We start from the raw sequence: 23,060 nt of genomic DNA, 5'->3' as shown, positions 1-23,060 counted from the left end.
ACGTGGATGGATCTAGAGACTGTCATACAGAGTGAAGTAAGTCAGAAATAGAAAAACAAATATCGTATATTAATGCATATATGTGGAACCTAGAAAAATGGTACACATGAACCGGTTTGCAGGGCAGAAACTGAGACATAGATGTAGAGAACAAACGTATGGATACCAAGGGGGGAAAGCCGGCAGGGGGTGTGTGTGATGAATTGGGTGATTGGGATTGACATGTATACACTAATATGTATAAAATGGATAACTAATAAGAACCTGCTGTATAAAAAAATAAAATAAAATTCAAAAAAAAAAGAAAGGAAGAAAAAGATGATAAAAACTTACAAGGTTTTCAACTTTTTTAGTATGTCCTATTCAAGTATTTTAAAAGTAGCTACCATGTGTCATCACCATAATTTCACAAAAGGACATTTTATCCTGCCTAAAATAAAACATCAACTCAGAATGGAGTCTTTTAAATTAAACAAACGTAGCTTTCTGCGATAAGAGAAAGCACTTAAGTGTTCTCATACCTCTACAATCTCCAACTTCATCAGGGACTACTAGCACTAGCCCACGGGCCAGTATTTATGAACCACCAGGTTAATCACATGTCTCACGTCTGTGCCACCACAGCTTCTTTTTTAAAAACCCAAGCAGCGGGCTTTAAATGCATCCCTGTTAAATGCCAAGTTTAACTTTTGAATTCATAAACCTCCCAACGTGATTCCGTCATCTAATAAAGACTTTGCATCACAAATTTGATTAGCAAGTCCTAATCAAATTATACGACTTGGAAACTCTTTAGGCTGAGTTCGATCCAGCAAACAGAATTCCCTGACAACACAAGTTAGGAAAATAAAATACAAATGAAAGTTAGTGCAGGATCAAGAGTGATTTCAAAAAACGTCTCAGAACACATACCATTCCCTTTGCATTTTGCTGAGACCCACATAGATTTTTACTTCCTTCTTTGGAGGCAAACTCTTTTCAACATCAGCCTTAATTCGACGAAGGAGGAATGGACGCAAAACCTTAAAAGAGCAAAAAGAAATGGAGATGACCTTATCTGTAATGTAAGTATTATTTCAGGATCTCAAAAGCGTCTATTAAATACACAGAAAAGAAATGTATCTTCTTGGATATCAAATTATTCTTAGGACTTCTTCCTTCCAAATATATAATTTATTATTACTGATTTCCTAAAAAGTAATGTTAAGACAAATATTTTTTCAATACATAGTCAGAAAGAGAAAAACTAATATCATATATTAACGCATATATGTGGAATCTGAAAAAACTGGTATAGAGGATCTTATTTACAAAGCAGAAACAGAGACACAGATGTAGAAAATGTATGGATACCAAAGGAGAAGGGGAGGGTGGGATGAACTGGGAGATTGGGACTGATATATATACACTATTGATACTATGTATAAAATAGATAACTAGTGAGAGCCTGCTGTGTAGCACAGGGAACTCTACTCAATGCTCTGTGCTGACTTAAATGGGAAGGAAATCCAAAAAAGAGGGGATATATGTTTACATATGGCTGATTCACTTTGCTGTACAGCAGAAACTAACACAACATTGTAAAGCAACTATACTCCAACAAAACTTTTTTAAAAATATATACTGTCATAAAGTATTAAAAATAGTAAATTTTCAAGATGATATTTTCAACATTCATTGCCTCTCAGATTTCAAAGTAGTTACCTGCATGTAGACTGTCTAACATTACTTAAGAAATGGCTAGATCTACATTAAGATGTCTTCACGGTTAGTTTTTAAATTTACTACCATTTTCTTATGGAATTAGACAAATGTAAAGTATACAAATCGTGAATATACAGTTTGATGCATTTTAATCAAGTAAACATACCCGTGTAACCGTCTCCTAGATAAACAGAACATCCCATAAATCCTTCTGTAACCTTACCAGTCACTATCCCCCTTTTTCTTCCCAAAGGTAAGCAATATTCATACTTTTTAACATCATAAATTAGTTTTGCCTGTTTTTAACTTTATATACAAAGACTAATGCTCATTTATATCTGGTTTCTTTTACACAACATTATACTTGTGAGACATACCAATGTTGTATGCAGTTGACATTTATAAAACTAAAGATATCCTTTTATCTGTGTCGTCCTTTGTTCTACTTACACTAGCTTATAAAAATATAATCACCACAAAACAAATTAAAAATTGGTGAGAAGGGATTCCCTGGCGGCGGCAGTGGTTGAGAGCCTGCCTGCCAATGCAGGGGACACGGGTTTGAGCCCTGGTCTGGGAAGATCCCAAATGCCACGGAGCAACTAGGCCCGTGAGCCACAACTACTGAGCCTGCGCGTCTGGAGCCTGTGCTCCGCAAAAAGAGAGACCGCGACAGTGAGAGGCCCGCGCACCGCGATGAAGAGTGGCCCCCGCTTGCCACAACTAGAGAAAGCCCTCGCACAGGAACGAAGACTCAACACAGCCATAAAGAAAGAAAGAAAGAAAGAAAGAAAGAAAGAAGCTTTCATTTAAAAAAAAAAAAAAAATTGGTGAGAAAAAAAATTAGCAACACTTCTCTAATACCATCACATAAGGAAGCTAGTGCGGCCCTAGCCGAAAGCTAGCACCAACTGCCAGACACATGAGTAAGGACCTTCAGCCCCACTGGCCCTCTTCCAGAACTGTCCAGGTACATGCAGCTGGATAAAGCCAGGTAAAACCAGCAAAGAACCCACTCATCCAACTCATAAATTCTGGAATTATTAAAATACATACAATTTAGGTTTTGGTGTGGGTTTTTTGGGGGGTTGGGGGGTGTTGCAACAACAGAAAACTCATACGACAAGAATTATCTCATTCCTAAGTACACACATGTGATTGTGAATATACTCTTTCATTATGAGATCACAGGAGCTACGGTGGGAATTTCAGGACACAGCAGAATGGTAGCCATCAGACCCTTTCCCCCGATTTGGTAATATCTTCATACTACTCTCTGAACAAAACAAATGCCAAAACTGGTATTCTGTTGTGTGGATTTTAGTATGCTTTACCTACATGTACCCATCTATTTATTAAAGCAAAGCCTAATATACCCTCCACAGTCCTTCACACAGATAAATCTGAGTGCTTACATGCTTGAATGCCATCTAAATTGAAACAAAGGTGTCTAGGAGATCATCATCTTCAAATGTTTAAAATAAAATTTTAGTACACAGAATTTTAAAGTACCTTAAAAATTAATTTATGTAGAAAGAAATATCTGAACATTCATAAAATTTTTAATTTTTTCCCCTTAATCAAATATCCACTTTGAGCCAGGCATTGTGCTAGGGATACAAAAACAAATGTAAGACATACTCTGCCTTTGTGTTTACAATGCAGCAGGGAAAACATGTATAAATAAGTCATTTCAGCACCCTGTGCAAAGTCCTATAACGTTAGAATGTCAAGATTAGTAAAGATAGAATATACAGAAGGAGTCTCTAGGCTGGCCTCAGCCTGGGTATTCAGTGGAGAAAGTGACATCACCACTGAGTCTTGGCCTAGGTGTTATCAGTAAAAGAGGGCAGCAAAGGGGATACGAGATGTGGCAAAAAAGATAAGCAGAGAGACTGAGATTAGCACAATGTTTACAGAAAACTGACAATGGGGCCAGCAACTCCAGCAAATTAAAGCTTGATATAAGAAGTGAAACAGAAGTTGGAAAATACTCGAAAGGTTAACTCTTTGGAGGAGGGGCAATGTTGCCCTGCAGGACATGTTTATAATGCCTAAAAACATTTTTCATTATCGAAAATGAGGGCATATACTCCGGCACCTAGAGCGCAGAAGTGCTGGGGATGCTGTCAAACAAGAAAGCCACCCTTCCTCGCCCTCCAAAAAATTATTCACACCAAAATGTCAACAGAAGTTGAGGAACCCTAAGTTAGGTCATGAAAGGCCTTCTATGTCATGCTTACATGATTTACCCTGCAGGCCAGGGTATCACAATCTGTGGTCTGTCAGAGAAATTTCTATCTTCCTACCAACTTTCACTTGTGAATCGCCACAGGAAGGAATGAAGCCATACTTCATGGCAAAAACGTTATCAACTCTTCTCGCACTGCGCTATTAGCGACTGCTTACACAGTCACTGGATTTAAGAACAACAGATGGACCTTTGGCCTTTCAGAACAAAATCTGTTAGATTCTCCTACAGAATGTAAATGGAACTAAGCTTCCAAAACTTATCTGTATTAAGTCCTTATGCAACTCTTCTTTCCCCCACTGTACTTTTTTTAACCCTAAGGGATTACTTTTTTCCTTCATAAAGTTAGGATTCCATCCTACGTTCTAAGGCTAAAACTGCCTATATTACCCCTCCTCCCATCATAAGATTAAGCAGTTAAGTGGGCAGGATTCAAACAGATCTGATGCTAAAGCCACTGTGCTTTCTTCTCTGTTAACAGAAAAATAATCTGCTAATTTAAATCGGTAGCATTTTTCCCATTGGAAATATGCTTTCTAACTCTACTCCAAAATACTTACCATATGAAGCCTCTCAACTAGCTTTTGATCCCCAAGGCAATTGTTTGTATCAAACCAGGAATCAAAGTCCTAGATTAACAAACAAAAAATACATTAAGATCAGAGATAATATTTAACTACAAATACCCTGTTATGCTAGTTATATAGCATATAACAATAATTTCTAAAATTAATATTTGAGTTGTGAACTGCAAAAATCATTTAGTTCAATTCCTTATTTTTCATGTGTGCTATTGTTAGCAATTAATTTTAGAACTAGTTTGAGAATCATATTATTTCCTTAACATTTTTCTCAAAAACATCCAGATGCCAAGTTTCATAGTGAAAAGAAAATTGTTAGAAACCAAGTTTTATAGAATTAGAAAATCAATACCCTTGAAAAAATATCCTTCTTCAGTTTCAGAAAACCTTAAAAATTAAAACCACTTCACGGTTTGTTCTCAAAGACCATTCAGACTACTCAAACACAAGCTTTCTAGAGCAATGTCAATTTTCATTAAACTTACTAAAAGTGAAATTGAGATTACCAGCATTTCATTAGTATTTGGGTAGGATTTGAACAAGGACAGTTTCCCTATCCTTACCTCTTTAGCATATTTATTATATACAGCTGACCACTGAACAACGCAGAGGTTAGGAGCACCAACACTCCATGCAGTTGAAAATCCACATCTAACTTACAGTCAGCCCTCCCACTGTGGATCATGCAGAACTATAGTATTTACTACTGAAAAAAAAAAATGTGGACCCGCCCAGTTCAAACTTGTATTGTTCAGGGTCAACTGTATTTGCTTTGTTAGTAAACATAATCTTAGAATTCACTGTGTTAACTAAAACAAAGCTTTAGCAGAGATTATTAAACAAATGAAAGTGTCAATGTGGTAGGAAAAAAATTATCTCAAAAACAAAATCAAAATACATAAAGCAGAACCAAAGTAGCTTGATGACACTGACTAAATGTCGTTCAAGAACACAATTTTCTCTACTCTTAAAATGATCCTTACTTAACGCAACAAACCAAAATTAACACCGTTTTGGAACTTATTTGAATAAGCTCTTCAAAGCCACACACACACTCCAGCAATGGGAACAAAGGGTCAAAAATGAATTCTAGTCCAACAAAAACTGAAATTACTAATAAGCACAGACTCTTGACATAATGTACATTATGTTCCTAAGTACAACCAACAGTTCAAATAGTTAATTAACCATTTCTATCACTGCAAATAATCCATCAAAGGTAAGGATTAGGTTCTATGTTTGCTAGACCGTAAGAAAGAATGGCTAGACAGATTTCACCAAACTTGAAGGCCATCTTGAGGAGATGGTATCCTGGGGACTTAAAACACAGGCAACATGAAGTGCGCAAATTCACTTGGGGGAACACCCTGAGCACTACCTTAAAAACATAAGCAGTCCACCTAGAGCCACTGAAGCAAGGTCAGGCCAACAGGACCACCAAATAAGAATGTGAATCTATGACATTCCAGAGAGAGCAAGAATGTGAATCTATGACATTCCAGAGAGAACAAGCCATGATTTCTAATATAAGACTAAAATCAAAAGGCACAAAAGTAAATTCTCAGGATGCATACAAAACTTGGTAGGTGACACAAGGCTAACTATCTAAAGGCGTGAAAAAGTAATGATTATCTCAAGTAGTACTGAAAGGTAGGCCAATTCTTTTTTTTAATTCTTCTGGTTTTATTGAGATAAACTGACACACAGCTCTGCATAAGTTTCAGGTGTACAGCACAACGATTTGACTTACACGCATCATGAAATGATCATCACAATGTTCACAGAACATCCATCATCTCATGTATGTACAAAATCAAAGAAACAAAAAATATTTTTCCTTGTGATGAAAACTCTTAGGATTTATTACTGTTACTTACTCTTAGTTGTTATTTACTCTCAACAGCTTTCATGTATAACATACAGCAGTGTTAACTACATTTATCATGCTGTACATTACATCTCTAGTACTTATTTATAAGTGGAAGATAAATAAGTACAATAAACTTTGTGCCTTTTGACTGGCTTCATCCAATTCCCCCCCTCCCCCCACCTCTGGTAACCACAAATCTGATCTCTTTTTCTATGAGTTCATTTGTTTGATTTTTGAAGCATGCCAATTCTATTACAAAAATGTATAGTATTAAAAAACATTATTCCAACTAGAAAATAATAAGAAATACTTACATCAGCTGAATTAAAGACATCTGGCAACAAAAAATTAAGAAGTGACCAAAGCTCATGCAAGTTGTTTTGAAGAGGCGTTCCAGTTAATAATAGTCGATTTGTAGTCTTGAATTCCCTCACTATTTCTGACAACTGACAGAAACAAATACATCATTAGAATGAGTATTCTGTACATCGATCAAATTCTAAACTAAGGTACAAATGATTTGCACATCTAAGTATCAAATTACCTTAGATTTTTCATTTTTGATCCTGTGAGCTTCATCTATAACTAAGTACCTCCAATTAAATTTTTTGAAAACAGACTTCTCTTTAATAAGCATTTCATAAGATGTTACACATACATCCCATTCTCCTGGTAATAAAACGTCTCTGACAAAAGCAGCCTGTGTAGCAAAAGAAAAAATTTACATCATGCAGAAATAAACTATACATTAAATTTACTGATGACAAGGATGTAATCTACTATGTAAAAGGAGTGGGAATAGGAAAAAGAAGAGTCATCTATAGTACGCAAGCAGCTAGAACCAGCTCAAAGACAAGGATGTAATCTACTATGTAAAAGGAGTGGGAATAGTAAAAAGAAGAGTCATCTATAGTACGCAAGCAGCTAGAACCAGCTCAAAGTAACTTCATTAACCATGAAGTAATCATGTCAGAGCCATTTAGTAAAAACCAACTGAAAAAATTCTTCGGTGCAAAAGTCAACAGACTAACTCTTAAAATGTCTTCTTTCCTTGATTCCACTAGGTGCTGAAATTCTTAGCACATAGGTTTAGGAAAGGATAGAGAATTTTCTGACATAAAGATAGATAAGGGCTAAAGGCTACTTTGCAGTAAGCATTTTCATTCCTTTTATGTTTATAGATCTATTAAGACATTGCTATTAATTTTATCATTTTACAGGTGAGGAAACTAAAGCAAAGACTGGTTAAACAACTGGCCTTCAAAACATAATAAGCAATTTTGTAACTTAGAATACAAAAAGGGAGAAAAGAAATCTAGAGTCATCACTGATATCTGAATAAAGAGAAAACAAAATTAGGTACCTAGTCCTTCAATACAGTATGAGTACATTTTTTAATCTGAATTTTATATTCTTAACAGTGTCATTATTTCCATATTTTCTTCCAAAAAGGATGTGCCAACTTATCAATATTTTAACTTATTTCGAAAGATATCATACCGACTTATCACATTACTATTTACATTTTTACTATTCACATTATTATTTATTATTACAAATTACTATTCTATGACTATTACCATTATATACATCAATCTAAAAATCTGGCTCCTTCAATTTCTAACCACCTCACGCACTCAAAACTTCTTTTAAAAATAAGAAAATGCTGCTAGAATGAGACACAGCCTTTGATTTTATAACTACCCCCAGAAAGCAGGAGAAAACAACTATATTCTTATAGCTTTCTACAGTCTACAACTCCCATTTCCCTGGTATAAATCTTAACCATCAAAAGAATATTCCATTTATAAATTACTAATTATTTGTGAAGACCAAGCTTATTATTGGACCCTTTTTCTCTCCTTTTATCCCTCCTCTAGTTATCCCCCTCCCACAAACCTAAATTCAAATTCTTTTAATATCAAAAATGTAATGAAATATGAGAAACTTACTCTTTGTTCTTTATCTCCTATTAAACAAACAGATCTAAGTGTTGGTACCCATCTCTTGAATTCACTCATCCAGTTGTGTAATGTAGACTTAGGAACCAAAACCATATGAGGACCAGGAATGTTTCTATAGTGTTTCATGTACCCAAGAAGAGAAATTGTTTGAAGAGTCTTTCCCAGGCCCTGAAAGATAAAATAAACACAAAGCAATGAAATACAAAAACAAAACAGACTTCCATATTCATACTTCCCGACATATACAGAAACATTTAAAAGTAAAGCTATGTGTACAGCTAACAAATGGCAAAAACTTGATATGTGTCAAGTTTACGAGTGTTACGTCATTTAACCTTCACAAGTCTTTGAAGGATGTACTATTACCATGTCCATAAGGCCCAGATATTTAAGTGACTTTCCCAAGGTCACCTAGCAGAGCTAGAATTGAGACCTATTTCTTTTGACTCCATACTTTCTCTAAGCAACTGTCTTAGCACTATAGCTATAGGGAAACATAAAACATTCACTACATAACTAGTAAACAGTAAACAAGATATAATGTTTTACGGGATAGAACTGTACAAGCTACCATCATGGAGAAAATATTTCTCGATGACATTCAATTGACCCCACCACCTGTATTTTGTAGAATTCAAGGGAGAAGGCCAAATCATTACATTATAAAAGTCAACCAAAGGCATGTTTCTCAAAATGTATTATTTTTAAATTTATTACACTTTCATAGATAATAAATAATTCCTCACAGCTGAAGTACAGCTATAAGATCCCACTTATGCAACTAAAGTGAGCTTTTATCAGTTTGACAGAGGGTTAGTTTGCTAACAGTTCTAGAGTATAATCAATAAACTACATGTTACAAGCCTTAACTTTTATAAATCTAATGATGTATAAGGTTTTAAATTATAAAATGTGGACTTGTACAAAGCTATCAAACACATACCATTTCATCTGCTAGGATACCATTGATGCCGTTCTCATACAAAGAAATGAGCCAATTTAATCCTCGGACCTGATAATCTCTCAGCTTACCCCATTTTACATCTAAGAACAAAAGAAAAACGACATGCACATTTTAAAGACAATAAAAACAGGTGGGAAGCTCCCCCTCCAGCTGATACTCAGAGGTTGAACTCGGGCCTACACGTGTTTATTCCGACTCTACTTTCTTTACTAGGTCTTACGGTTTCAAATCAGTGGAGGTAGCTGCGGTGGTCTGGAGTGGAGATGACAGATATGGAAGACAACCGAGTACAGGAAACATGACTGGAGGCATCAGAGTACCTCAATCACTCAGTTCCTATGTTACCCATACGCTGGTCCTAGAGACTCTGTGGCCTCTCTATTTCCTTTTTCAATGTTACTACAAGTGTTTCTAACCAAGTGTTTTCACCTTCCCTGATGACCTAAATAAAGGTTCTCTGGGGATTTTGTTTTTGTCCTAACAAAGGGGAAATAGGAATTAGAAGAGATTGTTTTTCCTTTACCCTTCCTTAATTTACTTTTCCAAGGGGTCCTACAAAAAGGAACTGTATCTCTTTCAGGGTTTACTACATATTTCCCACCCCAGAATAATTACTAAGTATATGGATCATAAATAACCCAACTTCTTAAAAAACTATGTATTCTGTACTCCATCCCTTTTGAAAAACACTGCTTTGAGATGAAAAGTTAATCAATGCTGGGAAAACTAGTTACAATGTAGGAATGTGAGAAAGAGATAACTCAAATAATTCAAATTTCCTTTCTCCTTGTAAATCTGGTTCTGGCCTCTAGCTTCATGAAAAGAAATGGAAACTGCGTACTGTGTAGCAAAAAAAAAAAAAATCTGGAGGTACACACTTTAACCAGCCTGCTGAATTTCTAACCAAATCCTATCTTCCCTGAAGTTCAGTTTGCTAATTATTAAGATAACAAATCCAAACTATACGCCCTATATTGACTATTACAAATTTTTTTTGCTCACAACCACTATGATCATACAAACTTGTCATCAAGTGAGACAGAGAAAGGAGGTCAGGAAAAAAACGCTTGGCTTCAGTGAAGACAACCGTGCCACCAGACAACCAAGATCACAGATGGGTAAAACCTAAACCTTGTTAACCATGTTTTCTTTTGGAAAACCTTTAATAAGTACATTTTGGAAAAAAATTTTAAACAAATAGAAAAATCAGAAGATGAGTAAAAAAAAGTCTTTATGAAGTGCCTTTTTTTACACATTAGTCTTCTTATCTGGGGCAAATATAAGGCAAACTTCATCCCCAGTTTTACATATACATTCAGGCCACAACAAGCACAATGGCGTTTTATGACCCTTTGAAATACAGCACCACTATCATACTAATATACTATGGCTTCCATCCAAAAAATATCTGAAGTTCATTTCACTAACAATAAATTTCAAAAGATCACTAAAAACTCCATTTATAAATTACAGCCAAGAAAAATCCACAACATTAACCAAAGGATATCTCAAAAGGGGATGTTTCAGACATCAAGTAATTGAATATGTGTAACATACATGACGGAGAGTCTTCAAATCGAGTGCAAACATTGGTTGCTTTGGAGCTTTCTGTTAATAATTCTTCATCCTCCTCTTGCTCTGTTCTTCGGTGCCGATAGCTGTCAAGTTTAAAATAAAATCAAGTGATTTGAGTTTTGGCTTTAATTTTAACTACCAGCTACTATTTCAACATAATAGTCAAGAGGCTGACCAAGATTACGCAATAATTTCTTAACAGGCATGTAAATTAAGACTAAAAAAGTAAACAGTAGAAATCATTAGTAAATTTAAACCTGCAATGTTTTACATGGTTTTTCTAAGATATACATACAGTTTTTAAAATAGAGTTATACCTTAGGTTAACCAGAACCTGACAAACATAAATGTGATAATCTAATTTCAAGGAAATATGCAGTCAGAAAAACCTCATAATTTGCATTTTAAAGTTAAGTATTTTGCCCCCCCCCACCTCAAATAGTACCAGAAGTCACATTTTTAAGACTACAGCTTTCACCAAAAGCTGCAGAATATGCAGAATAGAGACTTTGGGCTTAAGCAATGACTCTTAACTAGATTCATCAGAATTACTCAAAGCATTTTAAATACACTTGCCCAGATTCTACATCCCAAGAGAATCAGATACTTCCTCTTAAAAACTAATTTTCTTCAGTTATAATATTGCCAGATTTCTTAATCTCTAAAGGACTCAGGTAAGTAAAACTATTTACTCCCCAATTCTCAAGTTTCCAATTATACCTTCATCTTTTCAACAAATATTTTCATTTAAATTAGAAAGCAGTAGATTATTCCACTCTTGTGACCTCTAAATCTAACTTATTGCTTATTTCTACCAAAACTACATGCTTGATGGGAGAGGATAATCAGCCTTCCCGGACAGAGAAATATTCCTCAGAAACGCAGGCCAAGGCAATAAAAACGCAAGGATATTTTTGCTTGTTTTCTGTGCTCCTAATCAGAAGGTCTTAGTGTACGCGTTATTTCTTGTGCTTCTCTGCATTCCAACCCTATGAAACTTAGTGCAAAGATCTACCCGCCCCCCCCAACCCCAAGTTATTCTCCATAAACTGAGAACTTTAACTTCGTTTTTTTTTTTTATAAAATCTCCTTCACAATATATTATCAAGATAGTTGATTATTATGGTTGTTAAAACTGAAGATAAAAGCTGGAATATGCTTTATTACTTCAAATTGAGGCATCATTGATAGTTAACTGGATGATGGAAAGGGGAAAAAAAGCATATATGTACTATACTGAAGGACAGGACAGTACCATTACCCTAATTACTTCACTTAAGCTAACTTTGCATTTAAGATGGTTTAATGGGTAGAAAAGAAATCTATTAACCAAGACTCCTTTTCTTCACCAACACTAATAAGATCAAAGCTGAACAATTTTTTATCTATTTACTACATGGTATCTTCATCTTACAGGCTCTTAATAGAAGTGTTTCTTCTCATGCCATCATACTGATGACCCCATAACAATATCCATTACAGTAGTCTGCATTTCCAGAGCATGAGACTGACGCTATTTAAACAGCTGCAAACTTCAAGTCTGAAAAATTTAAATACATCTGAATTGCAAAGTTCTCATGAAGTTTCATATGTATTAAAACAAAAGCACTTTGGTTACAAACAATGGATTAGCAAAAAGACATATTAGATGAGTAGAATACCCCAAATAAAATTAAGGTAATATGCTTTTTGATGATAATGCCCTCGAGATAGAGCTAATACTTCCATGTTTCTGTATACTATGTAGCAAATTTAACAGTGTTGATAACAGTTTGTACTCTCCTCTTTTAGATAACCTAGCATATTTTAATTACTGATCACATTTCATTTTTCACATTGGAAATTACATATAGCCACTCCAGGGAGCTGAGATTGCCCTAAATTTATGATTACAAACTGAACATCTTAGTTATCCAACCAGCACAAATTCTAAAAAAGAATTTATAAATTCAACATATAAGAATTACTTTACACATATTGAACCACCACCTAACAGTGTCATCATACACCTTGACACTTCAATTTATATAAAGAAAACTAAGTATGTAACAAAAATTTTAAACAAACTGCCGCGGCATAAATCATCACAACATCCACACACAAGCACAGACTTCAGATAATAGCAATACCCTCAATGCATCTATGTGGTTTAGGAGACTAGAGCACACCCCAAGTCAGATCTAAGTTCAAAGCTGGATTATTCTAATTCCTTCTAGGTGATGTTAAATAGGCTACTTAACCTCTGCATTTGTTTCCACTCCAAGGAGTGGAATACATCTGAATTCCCTATTCAGTCCATATAAAAATAAAGCATTATGCAAATTTTTATTTATTTATACACGTATGGCTATATCCTGCCAAGCCAATCAGGCCAAATAAATAACAGCACCAAAACAATTTTTTTTAATAAAGTGATTTTATGCTCCTAATGAAGACTATCAAAAATAAGTCTGCTTCAACTATTAAGTATCAAATATTACTCACTCGCCAACTGACAGCAAGTTCTGCTTCTCATCCTTTTTTATTCGTGGGCGCCCTGGTTTCATCTTCAAAGGTGAGGTTGGAGTCTTCTGAGCAGCAGGCTGAATGAAATGTGCAAACAGCTCTGTCTGCTTTAATAAATACTCAAATCTATTTGCCCGGTCAGTTTGCTGCAAAAAATTTTAAAACACATTTTATCAGAATATTAATACAACTTCAGAAATCAAAGTTTCAACATGCCTCCACACAACAATCTCAGACATAAAAAGGAACAAACTACTGCTATGGGTAACAACACAGATGAGTTTCAAAAGCATTATACTAAATGAAAGAAACCAAACATAAAAGACTACATACTGCACGATCCAACTTATATGAAATTCTAAGTAGTGATTTCGTAGAAAGCAGATCTGAAGTGGCAAGGGGATGAGGGCAGGAGCAAAAGTTGTGGGGATCAAAGAACTGTTCTACATCATCACTGTAAGGTGGTTAAATGACCGCATGTATTTGCTAAAACTCACTGAATTACAAACATAAAACTATTGTGTGTCAATTATACTTCAATACAGTTGACAAAAAAATATTAAATAAAAAATCAAAAGACATTGTGCCATACAAGTGTATTTATTCAGAAGGGGGAAAAATGCATTGGTCATTCATCAGTTAGGATGTTTCAAATTTTAAAAGGCTATCAGGCTTGAAAAACATCTATTAAGTTCATGAAGTATTCATTAACCCAATGCACTTCTTAATACCATTTCTTATTTTCATATCTAAGATCTGCTGCTTTGAATGTTCCCTATTATCACAAAGAAAATGGAAGAATTTAAACCAAAAAACATTTAAGATCTTGAAATCAAGTTTTTATAAAAATAAACAAGGGAAAAAATAAATAAATAAATAAACAAGGGAAATCTAGAGGCTTTAGACAACAGACTTTTTACAGACACACTAACAGTTCGGTTAAAAAAAGGAGAAACAAGAAGACAAGAGTTCAATAAATAGAGAAACCAGTTACTCAACTCAACATCTCTACCTATAAGTGTTTAAAATGTCAATTTTAGAATGAATTCCAAAACAATATTTTACCTAGCAAACACCAGAGATAGTCAAACATCGTAATGTTGTAAAACCTATGTATTTTTTAAAGGAAAACATAATTTTTTAAAATCATACCAAGGTAAAACTGAAGCCCAATTTGCTATCAGGAAGGCACAGGGTGACAGTGTTTCACTGGATCACAAATGTAGCCCAATCCATACAACTAACAACAGGTCAACATGTTTCTCCTTAGTAATGTCCTATAGATGACAAGCTTCAGTTGTTTGTTTCTGAAGACTAAAAAACTGTTTTAAAGTACTGAACTGAGATCCATATACATATATGTATTTTGCACAATTTCATTTCCTAATACACGTACAATAAAACAAAAGCCAAGAACATGCAATGAGAAGATGCTGCTACTTAAAAAAGACTACCTATTATTGTAGTTATGTTTGGATCAAGATAAATAAGCTCTGGAAATAAATTCAGATAGGTCAGAGTCTAGATATTTTAAAGTAAAAGCTACTCTACAGTATTCAAATCACTGAATATGTATTCTTCACTTCTTTAAAAACATTTTCAAATCAACATTTTCTTCATAAATACCTATTCAATTCAAAAAATACTTCTGTGTGTCTACCAGAAAAGGTATTTTGTTTCTTTAGGAAGTTTTCATTATAGTCCAATATTGAAAACAGAACATAATAGGTAAATTATGTAAGACTGTCAGAAAATGATGAATACTCAGAAGTAAAAATAAAGCAGAGTGATGGCAAGTGCAAGTAGCACTGAAATTTTAACCAGGAAGATCAGGAAAACCCGAACAGAGGTAACGTTTCAACAGAGAAGGGAGGGGGTCCCCCCAATTCTTAGACCTTATCACACCTCTCTAATGCTCAAAAACCTTTAATGGCTCTAGATGTCTTAAGATGGTATTTTTTCAAAGTGTGGTTCATGATCCATCAGACCAAAAATATCCAAGACCTCTGTTATCTTCTACAAGGTCAAGTTTGAGAACTACTGCCTTAAAGAATTAAATATAAGTTTCACCAGGGCTTTACAAAAGATTCCATAATTTCCAAATTTCTCTCATTGACTCAAGTAGTGGTGGGGTTACAAACTAGTTGCAAAAAAACCGAGTTCAGAACACACTTACAGAATAAGCTTTCAGTAGAACTGTGGCAAAGGTTTGAGGGGAATAACAGGCAAAGACCTTGTTGTTTGAAAAAATGAGAAGGTTAAGATAAAAATGACTTGAGATCTTAAAAGAGGGGTAAGGAAAATGAACCTATCTACAAAATAGAAACAGACACACAGACACAGAGATCAGACTTGTGGTTGCCAACGGGGAGGAGGGGAGGAAGAGGGATGGACTGGGAATTTGGGGTTGGCAGATGCAAACTATTACATTTAGAATGGATAAACAATAAAGTCCTACTCTATAGCACAGAGAACTACATCCAATCTCCTGGGATAAACCATAATGGAAAAGAATATTAAAAAAAAGAATGCATACATGTGTAAAACTGAGTCACTTTGCTGTACAGCACAGACTGGCACAACACTGTAAATCAACTATACTTCAATTAAAAAAAAAAGGTTTAAGGAGAAAAATCGCTTCCTAAAAAGTAGAAACAATAGAATAAGATCAGGAACCTAAAAGAAATGAATCATAAAATCAAATGGAAGATTAATATCAATAGCCTTGGAAAAAGCTTCTTTCTCTGAGAGAGAAGGAAACGACCAGGGCAGTAGAAGCCATACATGCTTGGAAACAGAGAGGAAGTAAATTGATGATGGGCCTGCAATTCTTTGTGGAGGAAGACTGAAAATGAGGGTGTGGCAGAAAAGGAGTAGAACACTTAATCAGAGTGGCAAAGTTTTAGAACAGCTAAATGGGATTGTTGAGCAATAAATACTGAAAGGCAAAGACAGTAAAAGCCATAAACTTATTCCGGTACCAATCAGCACTATTATTTTAGTTTTCTCAAGCAGTACTCAGCACCCTGGGTTCAAGAATGAAGAGTGGATATCAAGACTTACCTATGAATAGGATCTAGCAGATGATAAAGAAGTTGCTTAGAAAAAAACTGCTTCTCAAGATCATGATGTTGAAAAAGGAAACTAAACTAGGAGACTAAAAAATCTGTAGGAAGTGAGAAAAAATTTACAATAAAGGGAACCGTGAAGATGAGAAGCATTGTAAAGAACCACGGAAAACCTCCATTATATAATCAGATTTGTGTTGTAAATATACTTTGCAAAAGCACAAAGAGGTGTGGAAGAAACCAGATATGAGAAAGGAGCCAAATAAAGATGCCAACACAATAATTCATGCAACAGAAGAATACTGAACTAGGATGATGGGGAAAAGATAAGAGAAATATTTATGAAGTTAAATTTGCCAAAACTATTAAAACTATGAGGTACTGTAACAGCTTGGGTATTTATTAAAAGAAACTTTCATTCATTGAGATAATCCTAAGTAGAAGTGTCGGGTAGAGATAAGGAATTCAATTTTGGATACTCCTAAATAAGAGGTACCAAAGGGACTTAAATGTCCAACAAACAAATGAAAATGCAATGGTTGGAGGCATCTGAAGTATTCACTTAGAGATGGCAGACGAAAACCAGTGACAAGGATCAAACTGTCCAAGGACAAATGTTCAGAATGTAATGAGAAGGACAAAGGAATAGTCAAGTAAATAGGATATCATCAAGGAAAAAAAGGTCTCTCAAGGCAAGAAACAATTCTGTGGAGTGGTCAATGGTGTCAAACACAAGTGACAGCAAGGAAAATCAAACTACAATTAAGCCAAAGAACTGGCCATTAGAATCACTAGTACAGTGTTAATGACAGAATCTAAGTTGTGAAGGGTTAAAGGAATGAATGGGAAAAGTAGAGCTGGAAAATATATCTTTTTCTCCAATTAAGTTTGACAGCAAAGAAAGGCAGCAGGACAGTTACAGATATACACATATATAAATGTAATAGAAATCATACAGAATATTACAACATTTCTACTTTACATATTGCAATATGTATTATGCACATTATATATGTGTATACATATACACATGTGCATACTTTTAGGATTTTGAAGCTATTTAAGAGATTCAGAAACATTTATTGATATTGAAGAGAAAGTCAAAGAACAAGGGGAAGGTAAGATTGGTTAAAATTTACTATGCGCCAGATATTGTTCTGGGTGCTGAAGACAGAAAGATGAAGACACTGTCCCCACTCTTAAGAAGCACACTGTGTTGCGTAGTGGTGTTATTATTACACATGCTATTTTAACTTTTTAAGACTTCAGAACAATTAAATGAGTTTAATCCATACAAAGCACTTAGAACGGGGCCTGCTACATAGTAATCATTCACTATTAGTCATTACTATTGAATCTAAATTTAAATTTAAAGCTCTTTGTAGGTACTGGTTAACTCAGGGTAAATTAAAGTTTCCTAAGAGGATATGAAACATGAGCTGGGTATTTTTCAAGTATAACATTCATATTCTGTTTTGTAAAGATCCCATCCATATTATAAGAAGGCTGTAGGCAAGGAGCATGTATTATTTGCTTTATAACCAGTAGAGTACAATGCTAGACACATGCAAAGTAAACATTACCTTGAATAATTACTTCTCTGGTCTTTAACTCACCTCACTCCCAATGCTAAATCTTAAAATAAAAGGGTTGTTAGCATAACCCACATATTTACATAATATGTGAATTCATGCAATACTTCTATATTTGCTTTACATAGTCAAGTAAGTCAAGTAAGGTACAAAAGTTATAGTACTCCACGTTATACATATTTAAATTGGATATCTGTGCTTCAATTTTGGTACACTTAATCACCTAATAAAAACTTATATAAAACTCTTCATATGCCTAGAACATACCATTTTTTCTTCATAGGTAGGATCTGGTTCTTGGATTTCTTTTTGCTTTCCAGGAGACGCATCATCAAATACTTCCTGGTAGGAGGGAAAAATCATGGATTGTTCTTTACGAATACTCAACACACCATTATTAGACTGATTTCTGCCCAAAACACATTCAAAGTAACACTCCTGTCCCAAATTTCCCAGATACTTAAATGGCTGTCATCCTACCTGACAGGAAACCTTGATGAAAAATACCATGATGATAACAACTTATTTAATCCAAATACATAAACTGCATGGCTATTGCCAAGACTGAAACACAAGATTATTATCCCCATCATCCTAGAACAAAATTACTTTCAGCAAATGTTTCGCATTCTAATCAAAAATTATGACGCTAAATTAAACAGTATAAAATGTGAAGAAAATATGTTCCCTTTTAATCATAAAATTGCAGTATCTACTGTACTGCTACACAAATATACACCTGGAGAGTCGCATTAGTCACGCTGATTCCCATCTTCTGGAAAATTAAAAAAATTCATCATGCAGCCTAAAGTGAATACCCTTTAAGTACAATCTGATTCCTTAATTGGAAATAAATGTGCTATTTTTGCAAATTTATTCACCCTGACATTCAAAACGCCACAAACAACAAAATAACAGCGACAACTACACTGCAAAGTTCCACTCATCCATTAAAAGAACATAAGAAGAACTGGTGAAAGTCTAATTTTAATTAATGAGGTACTAATCTGTGTGTGGCAGTACATACTGTAATAAAGCTACCTGTGATTAAGAAGTTGGGGGGATGGGGCTGGTATAGCACTAAAATTAAGAGGTCAACTGACCCAAATTCAAGTCTAACTTCATTGCTAAGACCTGTAGGAACCTGTGTAACCTTAAACTCATCACAAATCTCTGGTCTCCACAAGTAAAAATGACAAAGCCACCAACCTAGCCTACTTCGAAAAATGGTACTGGGATACCATGAAAGGTCAAATACGTCCTAAAAAAATAAGATGTGCTTTCCAACAGCAGTCATTATTTCTTTCACAGTTTTAACTAAAAAAAAGAGGAAAAAAAGGTTTGGATTTAGGACTCTTGAGGTCATACAGTTATTGGTATATAGTGTACCTACCTACATCAGTCGAGTCAATACTGAGAAATGAGGATGAACAAAGACAGGCCCCATCCACATTGCCAAAAAGATCACAATAATAAACAAAAAATGAGACTGCTTCCGTGACCTATCAGTACCAAGCAAAAAGAAAAAATTAACCTAATACATAGGAAAGCTAGCTAATATTTCTAGGAAAGTGGGCTCTGTCAGAAAATAAATGATTTTGGAAAAACCCAAATTAAAAGACCAAGAAAAGAAAAATCACACTATAATGTGAAGGAAAAAAAAAAAAACTAAAACTAGTCAGTAAAAAGATTGATAAAATTACTGATGTTCCTATTCTAAGAAGGTAAAAATAACTAAGTCATTCTTCAATAAATGAAATCGTCAAACACCTATTTTGTAAGAATATGAAAGGGCAAGATATTCGGGGAAAGGGTCAGCTTCAGAGCCAGATGTGGGTTCTATCACAGGTTCTATTTACCAGAAGACTCAATTTCCCCATCTGGCAAATAAAAATACCACTGACATCATTTGGTACTTGTTGTAACATTAATATTCCTAGTTAAACTTTAATTCCACTTTAACTTAAAAATAGCAACTGAAAGCCAAAATATTTAGTTTAGGCTTTAAATTATTCTGCTTTCTGATGTTTCCGTAACACCTCCTGTGAGGCTTTGGTTGTTATTCCAACATTTGAATGACAGCCCCTTTTGAGAAGCTGAGGACAACTCAGGACAGCAATTTGCAGAGAACTGCGTATTTACATACAATTGCTTTTAGTGTCAAACTTCAAACCCCCTTAAGCCATGAAGCAGGAATCCAAGTTAATTTAACCCTGGGAATGCAAAAGAACCATTTAAAATCTAAAGAAAGAGAAAATAGGCAACACCAGGTATGAATCTGAAACAAATCTCAAGTCACTGAAAACTACAGAACACCAGATGTCCTAGTCCACCAAAACCCACCGTCACCTAAAAGTTCTTTCAAAAACTAGTAACATGTTACTTCACCCTAGATTAGACCGCTGTTGCCCAAATAAAACTACTGCGCCAAATGCTTCAATGGTAAACTGCGCTACCATTTCCTTATTAATTCTGCAGCAACGTTCATTTTTAGAGCAGTATTACCTTCGCTCAATCTGTCCAAGGATGGAAAAATCCCAGAAATCTTTGGGCTGCAACTATAAAATATCTCAAAACAGACTGAAGGCCAAGAATAAAATTTGGAAGGAGCAAGCAATCACTTTGTTCCCAGACATCGCAAAGCCTTGGAGCACACCCAAGAAGAGACCCGCCTGGCAGTTCCCCAATCTTTCCACCCCCGCAGTACTGTCACCATCCCCTGGCCGGCCAGCCCCAGCCCAGAAGACAGGCTCGGCAGCGAAAGGTACCAATTTTCAAAAAAAAAAGGCCAAGGCCCCCAAAGAGGAATTGCGCTGGTCTGAAAGCCCCTGACTCACTACTTCATTCATCCATCCATCCATCACCCCCCCCAAAAGAGATGGGGGTTCAAGACAGCTGCTGCCGCCTTGGTCACTTCCCTCCCCATGGAACAGTGCCTGGGAGGAGCCTCCTCTCCCTCCAAGGGAGCAGCTGCGCCCCGCTTATCCCCACTGCGCCCTCGGCTATCCAGCTCTCGCCATTGTTTCTGCCCGGAACAGATACCTCCCCCGCAAGGACCGGGATGAAGAAAAGGAGGCCCGAGTCCTCGGAGGCGCTCCTTTTAAATGCCTTCCCCACCCCGCCCATCTATCCTCGTTCCTAAAGGGAAATCTCCCTCGCCCTCCCCCCAGGTTTAGTGGAAACTAAAATCGAGATTCAGAGATGGGCGAGGGAATTATGGGAGTCTAGCTTAAAAAAAAAAAAAAAAAAGGTAGATCCCACTCGGCCTCAGTAATCAAGAACATGTGTCTAATAAGAGCGTTCGAGGGTTTGGCAAGGTTCGCCAAAGAGACAAATAATGTAAATGTGAAGTGCCAGAGATCCATTTGAGTCGGCTGGGATAGGCTAGGCACAGGGCGCAAGGGGGAGAGCATCATTTCCGATCCAAAGGGTCCGAGGCCGAGTCTGGGTGCACAGGGGTGAAGTTCGGCCCTGCGTCTCATCACTAACACAGAGGCGAGGCAACCAGTTCCTCCTCCCCATCCCGCCCTCTCCCCACGCCACGAGCCGCCCTCACCTCCATCTCGGAGTCCGCGGCGGCGGCGCTGGCCGCAGAGGCAGCCGCCTGGGCTGCGACGCCCTCGGGGCCGCCTTTGTTGCTGTTGTTGTTCCCGCTGCCGGCGGCCGAGGTTGCGGGCTTGGAAGGCGCGCTCTCGGGAGGCGGGGGTGGCGGAGGGTCGGCCGCGGACGACATGATGTTCCTTCTGCGTCACCCGCTGCTGCCAGAGGCCGGGCCCGGCAGGGATGAGGAGGAGGCCTAGGCCTGGGAGGCTACGTCGCAATGAGCTGATGGAGGAGCGAGAGGACCACCTGAACGCCCCCTTCGCCGCGGCTCCGCGACGAGCCCTAGCCAGGCCCAGCAGCCTCCCCCTCTCGTCGTCCTCCTCTTCCGCCGGGCTCGGGGTTCCACCGGCGCTTTACCTCACGGCGGGAATCACGTCGACTAGAGTGGGCGGGGTCACCCGGGTCACTGACGTCAGGGAAGGCGGGCTGATTTACTGGAGGGCGGAGGGTTGAGGGAGAAGGAAAGGAAAGCGAAAGAGGGACCGGGAGCGGACAGTGACTTGGCCGCCTCCTCTTCTTCCTCTGGTAGATATCATCTATCTCGCCAGCATCCAGGTCTACTACCTACGCCACCGACTTTCAACACTCGCGAGATTGATAGTTGGCTAAATGACTGTGTTCCAGTTGCGCATGCGCATTCTCTCCTCCTCGCCCTTGGCCACTCCCCCTCCGGGGCCCCCAGCAAGCTCAAGGGCAAGGAGTGGGCGGGGCCTCAAGGGAGAGCTCGGAGGCGTAAATTTGTGCGTCGGCTCCCAGGCAAGACGCGAGCGCAGTCTTACAGCGTTCTTAATGGCTCACGGTCCCCAGAGGCCGCATCTCCTCTGGTTGGCAGCGATCGGCGGCACTCCCTGAAAATTTGCACGGGTTTTGCGCCGCCTACTGCAGCATGGAGGCCTGTGCAGGCCTTAACACTTTAACCGCCTCCGCTTATAAGCGTGACGCCACTGTGTTGACGACGTTGTGGTTATCCCAGTTGACGTCTCACTGTTCTGTTGTCTAAGGAAAAGTGCCCGTTAGTGTGATTTTTTATTTTTCTGTCATCAGATGTTAGCTATATCAGTCATTTCTAAATTCCTTCTACTCTTCGGTGCAGAGTTAGGCGATATTTCCTCTGAATTTACATGCTAAAAGTAAGCAAACTGTGCCCACCACCATGTAAGTGAGAAACAAGAGTAATCAATAGATAAGAGGCGATAGGTTGTATCTTTTCCTCAACCACCAAATATTAAATTAAAATGTACATTCTCTTCTCCTTAAGAAATGTTACAACTAATCACCACTGGTTTGTACACTGCCTTGTCCTCTCTTCAACACAGCCTGAGGGTCTTGCGCACCCATCTGCTGCAGATTTTAAGCACAGCGTGTTCTTTTCAGTAGCAAATC

General features: G+C 37.0%; 1 protein-coding gene across 1 annotated transcript in view; it reads right to left on the bottom strand.

Annotated features, from left to right (window-relative positions):
* SMARCA5 (SWI/SNF related, matrix associated, actin dependent regulator of chromatin, subfamily a, member 5) overlaps positions 1–22,262 on the bottom strand; it is a 45,613-nt gene extending 23,351 nt beyond the window's left edge. The window contains exons 1-10 of the mRNA XM_059922546.1: positions 21,631–22,262; positions 18,342–18,416; positions 13,394–13,560; positions 10,892–10,992; positions 9,314–9,414; positions 8,359–8,538; positions 6,951–7,106; positions 6,721–6,852; positions 4,516–4,584; positions 913–1,022 (exon numbers count right to left, since the gene is read on the bottom strand). Of these exons, the coding sequence (XP_059778529.1) occupies positions 913–1,022; positions 4,516–4,584; positions 6,721–6,852; positions 6,951–7,106; positions 8,359–8,538; positions 9,314–9,414; positions 10,892–10,992; positions 13,394–13,560; positions 18,342–18,416; positions 21,631–21,807 (1,268 nt within the window). The 5' untranslated portion in view covers positions 21,808–22,262. The remainder of the gene's footprint in view (positions 1–912; positions 1,023–4,515; positions 4,585–6,720; positions 6,853–6,950; positions 7,107–8,358; positions 8,539–9,313; positions 9,415–10,891; positions 10,993–13,393; positions 13,561–18,341; positions 18,417–21,630) is intronic.
* Between the last annotated feature and the right edge of the window lie 798 nt (positions 22,263–23,060).

Source organism: Balaenoptera ricei, chromosome 5 (assembly GCF_028023285.1).
Source record: "Balaenoptera ricei isolate mBalRic1 chromosome 5, mBalRic1.hap2, whole genome shotgun sequence".
NCBI lineage: Eukaryota > Metazoa > Chordata > Mammalia > Artiodactyla > Balaenopteridae > Balaenoptera > Balaenoptera ricei.
Note: the sequence above shows the minus strand (reverse complement) of the source record. Positions and strands in the feature narration are given on the sequence as shown.